We start from the raw sequence: 11,052 nt of genomic DNA on the forward strand, positions 1-11,052 counted from the left end.
TTTTCAGTTTAGAAATTTCTCTTCCATTGCCACTGATCCCGAATGTCTCTTCCAGAGGCCTGCACAGGCAGCAAAAGCAGCCCTTAAGGTCCAGGGCTGCACTGAGCACCTCGCTCCTCACCTCCCCACCCAACATTGCTCTCATCGTCCACCCGGGACTTGCATCACTTTTCCCTCCATCCGACTTCTCCACTGAAGCTGGCGGCTGGATGGTGCAGCTGCTGTGCACCAACTCCCAGCCTGGCTGCCTTAGAGACCTGCCTGCACACGGGCAGTAACTGGTGTAACAGGCAGGACAGTGGCAATGCAGTTACAGGGGAAGGTCAGCATTCCTTCGGGATCCTGTGGCTTCCAGAGTGCCCAGGGATCTTCCTGGACACCACGGGCATTGGTGCCCCTGCAATACCTGCAGGGCTTCCGAGCTCCACCAGGCCCCCAAGGCTGCTGCCTCTGTCTAGAACGCACGTCCAGGTTCCATGGGCACACCAGGGTCCCTGCTGTCTTGCGGAACGCCGGCGAGCCTGCACGGGTTGTGCCAGATCCCGCCAGGCCCTGCCACCTTCTGCAATTCCTGGTGGGCTCCTGAAGGTGTTGCAGGGGCCCGGGGCACTGGTAAAGGCAGTGGGAGCCGAGCGGGCATTGCAGGAGGTGGCAAATCCCGGGAGGGCTCTGGCAAGGCCTGCAGCAGCCTGGCAGGGATTGCGGCAGGGGGCAATGGCGCTGGCGGGTTCTGGTAACCCTGCAGCAGCCCTGCAGGGGCAGAGCGCAGGCCCCTGCTGGCAGCGTGAGGAGGAAGCGGGATCCAGCAGTGCCAGCATCCAGCTGGGGGCAGTCCCTGGCCCCGACCCTGCCCAGCCCTGGGGGAGCCCTCACTGCCCGCTCTGCAGTGGCTGCCCCAGGCACACCTGGGCTGGCTCCAGCGCAGAGCTGCTCTCCTGGGGAGCCCCCACCTCCTCCCAGTTTCCCCCTGGGGCGGCTGCAGGGCCTCTCTGCCCCCCTGCGGGATGGAGGGATGTGGGCAGGGGAGGGAAGGGCAGCGCAAGGGACGTGACCACGCCGGGGACTGTCACAGACCGGGTCACAAAGGGCCCCGCTGTGACCCCGCCGCCAAGGGCAGGAGGCGCAGGGCGTCCAGTGCAGGCTGGACCTGGAGCTGGGATAGTCCCTGTGCCAGGAGCTGTCCTGCTCTCGGGAACCTTCTCTGCAGCTCTCTTTGTACCCAGCCGGGATGTGCTGGGCTTCCTCCATCTGCCATGGCCCTCAGTGGGGAACGGGGGCACTTGCTGGATCTGCTGCTGCACGCCTGAAGGGAAATGGACTTGGAGCTGTGCCTCATTGTGCTTCACAGGGGAATGGTTCAGAGAAGTCGTCCTTGTGGGGATAACTGAAAGGGCCTTATTAATGACCAATGGTAATTAATCAGGGACTGAATTAAAATCAAATGGGAATCCAATGCTGATTAAGCAATGATTGACTTTTAATTCAACTGTGAATTCACAATGATTTGAAGATGATGTAAATAATAGTTCAGATGGTGATGTATACATCACATACGGTCACGTATTTTGTGGCAGTGGCAGTGGCATGTTTTGTGGCAGCGCTGTTAGCTCAGGCCAAGGCAGGCAAAGGGCATTTGTGTGGAAGAGCTGGGCTCCAGGGCAGTTCGCACTGTACGGGTGAGATGTAAGCATGCACACAGTGTGTAGTTGAGGAGATGAACCCTGGGTGAGCACAAACACCCTCAGCTATTCCGTGGGGTTCCATGAAGGCCAGTGGGGCAGAGAGTGTCTTGAGGTCACTTCACTTTGATAGCAACGTTCCTTGGAAACCTTCCTGAATGCAGCACTGGGTTTGCTTCCTTGAGCCGAGGTCCCCGTGCCCATTCCTTTTGCTGCTGGGCCCAGGTGAGTGCAGATCAGGGTGACAACACCGCAGGGCTGAGATGCCTCCAGCCTCTCGCAGTGGCAACAGGAGGCCAGAGAGACGCTGCTGCAGCAAGTACACGGCTCTGTGTGTGCAAGGGGAGGACTCGTGTCCCTGAACACCCCGGAGTGTATGAGGCTGGGCTTAAACCGTGACAGGAGTGCATGAGGACAGCTCAGGTGTGGACACCAGGGCCCTGCCGTTTCTGTGTGTGACCCCAATGTCCCAGCGGGATTTTTTCTCGCATGCCTTGGGCAGGCTCGTGGCAAACGCTCCCATCATCCTTTCTGGATTGTGCCCTCAAACGTGTCAGAGCCATCAGAGAGGTTCTGGGGTCCTTGGAAAAGGCGGACATCAAACCTTTCCTCACGAAGGGCAAGAAGGGAGGCTCTGGATAATCACAGGCTGCTCAACTCATCCCACTCCCTTGGAAGGTGATGGACCAAATACACCTGCAGCCACTTCTAGGTGCTTGTAGGACAAGAAAGCGATTGCCGAACTTGTATGGGTAGGGGAAAAAAGGGCATGTTTTGTACCTGGACCATTAATAATCTATTTATAGCCAATTGGTGATCTCTGGGCGGAAGAGACAGAGGATTTAGTGAGGGGGAAGTGGGCTGCTGGATCAAGCCCAAATGTCACCAGTGGTAGATTCCTCCTGGCGGCCACTTAAGAGTGACACCCCTCAGTGCAAGCAGTTGGGCCAACACTGTTGAATGTCTTTATTAACTCCCTGTCTAATATGATGGAGTGCCTTTTTAGCTCCTTGGTGGATGACAGCAGGAAAGGAAGAGCCTTTGAATGATCTCACCTGGTTAACCCTGCCTTGAGCAGGGTAGCCAGACAAGATGATGTTCAGGGGTCTCTTCAGGAATAACCTGAGTTATTCCAGGATTCAATGAATCTTTTCCTTGGAAAGAAAGAATAGACAGAGGAAGAAGGAAGAGCAGAAAGGCATGTTTCTTTGTTTTTACTGAATCTGTTTCATTTTAATTTTTTTATTATTTATATTATTTAACTTAGTATTTTTTCATAATTTTAATTGCATTCTATTATAATATTATAACATTATAAAAATAAGTGAGGTTTAGAGTTAGGGTCAGGAACAGGGGTTTAGGTCAGAGATAGGGTTTAGTGTCACGGTTTAGGATTGGATTTAGGCCACAGCATCACAGCAGGGGGAGGACAAGGACATGAGGAGTTTGGGGGATGCCAGTGGTGTTTTCAGGGATCTAGGGATGTTTTAGAGTGTTCATCAGGTGCTTTGTGGGTGGTTTTTTTAGGTGTCTCAGGGTGTTTCTGGGTGTACGGGAGTGTTTTAGAGTGGTGCACTAGAGCAGGTTGCTCCAAGCGCCTTCCAACATGGCCTTGAACACGGCCAGGGATGGGACAGCCACAGCTTCTCTGGGCACCGTGTGCCAGTGTCCCACCACCCTCACAAGGAAGAATTCCTTCCTAATGTCTGATCTAAACCCCTTCTTTCAGTCTAAAGCCATTCCCCCTTCTTCTGTCATTGCACACCCTTGCAAAAAGCCTCTCTCCAGGTTTCCTGTAGGCCCTGTTTACGTGTGGACAGGTTGCTAAGATGTCTCCCTGGAGCCTTCTCTTCCTCAGGCTGAACATCCCCAGCTCTCTCAGCCTGTTTTCATCTGGAGATGAAGATGTCTGGAGACATGCTTCAGCCCTCAGAGCATCTTTGTGACCCTTCATAAGCCCATCGTCTTAGGATCATAAGAGAACAGAGGTTGGTAAGGACGCCAGGAGTTACAAAGTCCAACCCATCAGGAACAGGGTCAGAGGAAGTGGTTCAAGGCTTGATTCAGTCTGAGTTGGAAATCCCCAAGGCCAGAGACTGCACAGCCTCTCTGGGTGACCTGATGCAGCACTTGCCTGAGCCTGGGGGAACAAGGTTTCCTTATGTCCCGGCTCAACCTCTCCTCTGTCACTATCCCCCATTGCCTTTTGTCCTCCCACCAGGCACCATGGTGAGGAGCCTGGCTCTGTATTCTCCATGTCCTCCTTGCCGGTACAGGCAGCCAGTCCCCAACAGCCCTTGGGCTCCCCAAGAGCTCTTCCTGCTCCAGGTACAGAGCAGCCATCCCAGAGCTGGAGTAGCAAGAAAACTGATTTCATTCCCCTTCATTCCTGCCACATGAGGACATAGCACAGAGAAGAAGTTGGTGCAGGATCATTTATTTCTCTTAAATACAGTGAGAGACCTCCAGTGACACAAAGGCTGTGGGTCACACAACACAAGTGGCTACTTAAACAGGAGGAGATGAAAACTGACATTTCTATGAAGACAACATCACAACAAACTGAAACAGGAAAACAGTTGTAAAGCAGGAATGGCAGACTTGTCCTCTCATGACCTACACTGGAAGCCTTTTCCTGGGTAAAGCAGGCAGTGTATGGCTGCTGAAACACATCCAGTCACCAGCTTCCTCACAGCATCCTTGAGCTCCTGGTTCCTCAGGCTGTAGATGAGGGGGTTCACTGCTGGAGGCACCACCGAGTACAGCACTGACACCACCAGATCCAGGGATGGGGAGGAGATGGAGGGGGGCTTCAGGTAGGTGAAGATACCAGTGCCAACAAGCAGGGAGACCACAGCCAGGTGAGGGAGGCACGTGGAAAAGGCTTTGTGACGGCCCTGCTCAGAGGAGATCCTCAGCACAGCCTTGAAGATCTGCACATAGGACCCCACAATGAAAACGAAACAGCCAAATGCTACACAGGCTCCAATCACAAGAAGCCCAACTTCCCTGAGGTAGGAATGTGAGCAGGAGAGCTTGAGGATCTGGGGGATTTCACAGAAGAACTGCTCCACAGCATTGCCTCGGCAGAGGGGCAGTGAAAATGTATTGGCTGTGTGCAGCAGAGCAGTGAGAAAGCCACTGCCCCAGGCAGCTGCTGCCATGTGGACACAAGCTCTGCTGCCCAGGAGGCTCCCGTAGTGCAGGGGCTTGCAGATGGCCACGTAGCGGTCATAGGACATGACAGTGAGGAGAGAAAACTCAGCTATGATAAAAAATAGAAAGAAAAAGGCCTGTGCAGCACAACCTGTGTAGGAGATGGCCCTGGTGTCCCACAGGGAATTGGCCATGGATTTGGGGACAGTGATGGAGATGCAGCCCAGGTCCAGCAGGGAGAGGTTGAGGAGGAAGAAGTACATGGGGGTGTGGAGGTGCTGGTCGCAGGCTGTGCTGGTGATGATGAGGCCGTTGCCCAGGAGCGCAGCCAGGGAGATGGCCAGGAAGAGCCAGAAGTGCCAGAGCTGCAGCTCCCGCCTGTCTGCGAATGGCAGGAGGAGGAAGTGGGTGATGGAGCTGCTGTTGGCCATCTGCTGCCTCTGGGCATGGGGCACTGTCAGAGCAGAAAAAGGCAGTGACAGGTTAGGGGAGACTTCTCAGGATAAAACCAGATCATTTCCCATAAGATTTCCACCATCCCCTCAAGTTCAAATGCATTTTCCCATTCCTGGTGCTGGTGCTGAGTGTGCTGGCAGAAGCACTGTGGCTCCAAGGACTCAGCTCTGTACCACTGCAGGGGTTTTACAAAGCTGTGAAAGCTCCAATACCCACAAGGGGCATCAGATGTAACAGAGGTTCAGTGCCTGCACTCACAGCTATGAGGATTGTGGCTGCAGAGCAGAGCCTCAGTGTGACTTTGTCAGGATTATCTCAGAAGTTTCTCACCTGAGAAGTGCTATTTTTAGGTGTAGAAATCCTAATTTTTCTGACTGAGCATGCGATCAGTCTTAGGACAGGACAGATGAAAGAGCTCAGCAGCCTGTGGATCAGTGCATAGTCGGGAGAGCTACAGAGTCCATCACTCTTGTTCCCAGCTGCCCTGCACTTGTCCTTGTGATACCCCAAGTATTACTGCACACACAGATAAATTGAGAGAGAAAGGAGAAAGAATGAGATAAAGAACAACTGGACTCTGGTGCCAGGTAGGGAGCCCTGCTGTTTCAAAGGGCAGAACTTCTCTCTCCCAGCCCAGGGTGCAGCTGTGACACACAGAGCAGGACACAGCCCTTGGAAGCAGAAGCAAAGGACTCCGAGTGCAGAGTGCTGCCCCCCAGCTGTGCACTCCCGAGGACCCTACGGGAGAGCTGTGCCTGTCTGGGGGCAGGTCACAAGCCCAGCAGGACAGGCAGAGCAGCCAGTCAGGGAAGTGCAGAGGAGATGTTCCAGAGAGACAGTCAGCTCCTTGCCCAGCAGAGCATGGCCAGCAGCCACCTCCAGTGCCAGGCACCAAGAGAGCTGCCTGAACGCACCCTCCCCAGGCCTGGGCTGCAATTTCCCCCCACTCCCTGCCCATGTCTCTGCTGCCTGGAGCTGTCCCTGCCAGGAGCTGCTGCTCTGGGCCCAGCTCTGCTCCCTCTCAGTGCTCCCAGAGCCCATCCCATGGGCTGTGTGCTCAGCTCTGCCCTGCACACCCCTCCCGGCAGCAGGGCTCTGCCCAGGGGCAGCTCTGCCTCTGCAGGGGCTCAGGAGCAGCTCACACAAGTCCTGACAAGACTCTCGGTGCCTTCTCCAAAGCAGAGAAGGAAATTCCCAGCTCCCACTGCCCAACCTGCCCACCAAGAGTGGAAAACATCAAAGCTCAGAATCCTTCCCTATCAGGCAATCGCTGCCTCAGTGTCTTTCAGCAGGACCCTCTGCAAGTGTTCTCAGAGAGATGTGGAGCTCTGAGCAGCCCTGACCCACACAGCACCCTCTCCACTGCACAAGAACGCTTTTCCTTCCCTGCCAGGGGTTGTTCCTTCCCTCCCAGCTTCTCTCCCCCAGCACCGTGGGGAGCTCCCGGGCAGGCTGAGTGCTGACCCTGGCAGGCAGCAGAGTCCCTGCCCCTGCACACAGCCCCTGGGCTGCAGGCACCCTGCTGGCAAGGACAGCGCTGGGCACCCCTGGCTGCACACCCACATTCACAGCCTGCAGCCAGCCCCGGGACAAGGGACCTGCCTTGTCCTGTCCCTCGCATGGTGCAGAGGGAAGCCCTGCTCTGCAGCACATCCTGCTCCTTATCTACACAGAGAACCCAAGAGAGTCCTCCTGACAGATCCCATGGACTGTCCGAGGCAGCAGCTTGAGCAGATCCCTCCAGGAACTGCAGCTGCATTGCCCTGCACCCAGAGCCTTACCATGCACAGGGCTGGGAAGGTTTCTCCTGCAGGGAGCTCTCAGCATCCTCCACTGCCAAGTGCCTTTAAGCTCTCTGAGGCTCGCAGGTATCTCTTGGGTCCCAGCTCATCAGGAGAGGCCCAGCAAAAGGTGGTTCTGCCTCTGCCCCACTGGGCTCCCTCCAGGGATCCCTGGGCTCCAGAGGAACCCCATGGGAAACAGCATGAAGCAAGCCCTGATGTTCCCTCCCTCAGCTGGCTGACACACTGCCTGCCTGCAGTGTCATTTCTCTGCTGAGAGACAGAGTTTGGTCTGAACAGGATTTTGTAGAATCATGGAACCATTTAGTTTGGAAAAGACCCTTAAGAAAATTGAGTCCACCATGTGATTAACCGAACACTGGCAAGTCAACACATCAGTATTGTCCCCTAGAACATGTCTTTTATAAACCTCCAGGGATGGTGACACAACCACTTCTGCAGGCAGCGTATTTCTTGTCCCATCATCAGACAGGAGAGTCAGGCCAGGTCAGGCTGGGATCAACTTTACACCTGCCGAAGGAAGGGATTCAGTCTGCTCAGTTGAGGCATCTCCTCCTGGGATTGTAGCCGTGGGGCTGGAAGGGGACTCAGCTCCCTCCAATGAACACAACAAGCCCACGGGAGGTCTCACTTCCTCAGAAGGTGAAAATGTACCATTCTATAGATGATGTCTTAATCACAGGAGATTGCCCCAGAGAACTGCAGCAACAGCAGTGTGGCAAGCACTCTGTGGTGCAGAGGTTGAAGTTCCACCTGAGGAATGTCTGAAACCAAGTAGAAACCAGACATATCGGGGGGTACTTGGAGGATAGCAGCAGTGCAGTGATTGCTGCCGACACCTGCAGAAAAACAGAACAAGGGCAGATGCCCCACTCTACGAAGAAATTACAACAGCTTATGGGTCCTCCAGGATACTGGAGGAAACATGGACCTGGATTCTGTATCATTGCTCGCTCACTGTACTCACTGCTGCAAAAGGGAAAGCCATGGGAATAGAATCCAGAGCATGAGGAAGCAGGAAATTCCTAATACAGGAATTAAAACCATACCAGTCACTGGGGCCTGTACACCTCCACCATCCTCTCATAGCAGAATGGGGTTTTGCTGAGCATGGCTCTTCCTGTGACCAATTCAAACTGGCCCTGATGGACCAAAAAGGACTTTAATGTTCAAGTCACCTCCTTCAAAGACACTGACCCAAGATATTTGGAGTGAGAAAAGGGACTCTTGTCTTTAGTCCCAGCAGTAAAACAAGCGGAGAGAATTGATCAAGAACAACCAGTACAAACCGTCCATTCGATCCATTCAGTTGACTTGACAGTATCCCAAAGGGAACTGCTCCTCAGGATGGAGTTGCATAAATCCACTGCCAGAAAATGGCATGCCTACCTATCAGGGGTTGCAGAGGAAGTGAAATTACCAGAGGGAAGGGATGCCATCCAGAGGGACCTTGACACGCTTGTGAGGTGGGCTGATGCCAACCTTCTGAAGTTTAACCATGCCAAGTGCAAGGTCCTACACCTGGGTTGGAGCAATCCCAGGCACAGGTACAGGTTGGGCAGAGCAGAGATCCAGAGCAGCTCTGCAGAGAAGGACTTGGGGGTGTTGGTCAATGAGAAAATGAACATGAGCCGGCTGCAGTGTGCGCTCGCAGCCCAGAAAGCCAAGCGTATCCTGGGCTGCATCAAAAGGAGCGTGACCAGCAGGTCAAAGGAGGTGATCCTGCCCCTCTACTCTGCTCTCCTGAGACCTCACTTGGAGCATTGTGTGCAGTTCTGGTGTCCTCAACATCAAAAGGACATGGAACTGTTGGAACAAGGCCAGAGGAGGCCACGAGGATGATCAGGGAACTGGAGCACCTCCCGTATGAAGAGAGGCTGAGAAAGCTGGGGCTGTTCAGCCTGGAGAAGAGAAGGCTGCATGGAGACCTCAGAGCAGCCTTACAGTATCTGAAGGGGGCCTACAAGGATGCTGGGGAGGGACAATTCATCAGGGACTGTGGTGACAGGACAGGGGGTAACGGGTTCAAACTTAAACAGGAGAAGTTTAGATTGGATTTAAGGAAGAAATTCTTTACTGTGAGGGTGGTGAGGCACTGGAATGGGTTGCCCAGGGAAGCTGTGAATGCTCCATCTTTGGCAGTGTTCAAGGCCAGGTTGGATGACTCCTTGGGTGGCATGGTTTAGTGTGGGGTGTCCCTGCCCTTGGAAGGGGGTTGGAACTAGATGATCTTAAGGTCCTTTCCAACCCTAACTATTCTATGATTCTATGATTGTATGATCTCGAGCGAAGCAAAAGATCCAGACTGTTGCTGAGATGTTAAAACCAAAGGAACAGATCAGCTGTGTAATAGAAAGAGGTGCACACACGACTCAAGAAAGTGTCCCCTTTTTGCCTTTTTGTGCCGGTAGGCTGGCAATACCTTCTGACAGCCAGAGCTCTCAGTGCCCTGACGTACTGTCGCTGGAGCTGTCTTTATTTCCAGCCAAACAAGGGGCAGGACAACTGCACCCAGGGAACAGTAACCAATAAAAACTCTTCTTTGAATTAATGCCCTTTTGCACTTCAGGCCTGCCCTGAAATGTGAAGGCTCTTTATTTTGACCTTAGCCTGGTAAGCAGATGGGCAGTCACCCAAGTGTTTGCTCACATACCTAGAATAGGGAAATTGGCCTTCTTTTGGTTAGTGCCTGTGTTGCACCTGGCTGCTTTGTTTCCATTGTGGGGTCCTGTGTGGAGATCTTCAGGGCTGTGCTGAGGATCCCCTCTGAGCAGGGACGCCACAAAGCCTTTTCCAAGGGCCTCCCTCACCTGGCCGTGCTCTCCCTGCTTGTCAGCACTGGTACCTTTGCCTACATGAAGCCCATCTCCATCTCCTTCCCATTCCAGGATCTGACTATGGTGGTGCTCCACTCAGTGTTGCCTCCAGCAGTGAAGCCCCTCATCTACAGCCTGAGGAACCAGGAGCTCAAGGATGCTCTGAGGAAGCTGGTGACTGGATGTGTTCCAGCAGCCATACACTGCCTGCGGTCCTCTGCAAAGGGCTCCAAGTGTAGCTCATGACAGTCGCGTCTGTCTTTGCTGCTTGGTGGGAGGACAAAAGGCAATGGGGGATAGTGACAGAGGAGAGGTTCAGCCAGGACATAGGGAAACCTTGCTCCCCCAGGCTCAGGCAAGGGCTGCATCAGGTCACCCAGAGAGGCTGTGCAGTCTCTGGCCTTGGGGATTTCCAGCTCACACTGAATCAAGCCTTGAACAATTTGCTCAGATCCTATTCCTGAGGGGTTGGACTTGAGACCTCCTGCGGTCCCTTCCAACCTCTGTTCTCTTATGATGCTGCAATGATGGGCTTATGAAGGGCCACAAAGATGCTCTAAGGGCTGCCACATGTCTCTGATGATGACAGCTGAAAGAGTTGGAGGTGTTCAGCCTGGAGAAGAGAAGGCTCCATGGACACCTTACTAAGCTCATACCTAAGCAGGGCCTACAAGAAATCTGGAGAGGGGCTTTTTGCAAGGCTGTGCAGTGACAGGACAAGGGGGAATGGCTTTAAGCTGAAAGAGGGGAGATTTAGATCAGACATTAGGAAGGAATTCTTCCCTACGACGGTGGTGGGACACTGGCACAGGGTGCTCAGAAAAGCTGGGACTGCCCCATCCCTGGCAGCGTTCAGGGCCAGCTTGGACACAGGGGCTTGGAGCATACTGTCTAATGGACCACCCTAAAACACTCCCATAACAACCAGAAACACCCCTGGAACACCTCAAAAAAAAACCCCAAAACACCCAAAGGACACCCTAAAATATCCCCAGAGCCCCCAAAACTCCACTGGAGTCCCCCAAACTCCTCATGTCCTTGCCCCCTCTCTGCTGTGATGCTGTGAACTTAATCAAACCCTAAGCCCCAACCCTAAACCCTATCCCTGACCTAAACCCCTGTTCCTGACCCTAACTCTAGCCG

At 53.8% G+C, this 11,052-nt stretch overlaps 1 protein-coding gene across 1 annotated transcript; it reads right to left on the bottom strand.

The window, feature by feature from the left end:
• Positions 1 to 323: 323 nt before the first annotated feature.
• On the bottom strand, positions 324 to 5,266 carry LOC308228593 (olfactory receptor 14A16-like; the record flags this gene model as incomplete). Its single annotated transcript, XM_080631969.1, has 3 exons — positions 324 to 750; positions 1,075 to 1,303; positions 4,300 to 5,266. The coding sequence occupies 3 exons, from the start codon at positions 5,264 to 5,266 to the stop codon at positions 324 to 326; spliced, it is 1,623 nt and encodes a 540-aa protein (XP_080488095.1).
• Positions 5,267 to 11,052: the final 5,786 nt, after the last annotated feature.

Source organism: Psittacula echo (assembly GCF_963264785.1).
Source record: "Psittacula echo genome assembly, chromosome: 19".
Classification (NCBI taxonomy): Eukaryota; Metazoa; Chordata; class Aves; order Psittaciformes; family Psittacidae; genus Psittacula; species Psittacula echo.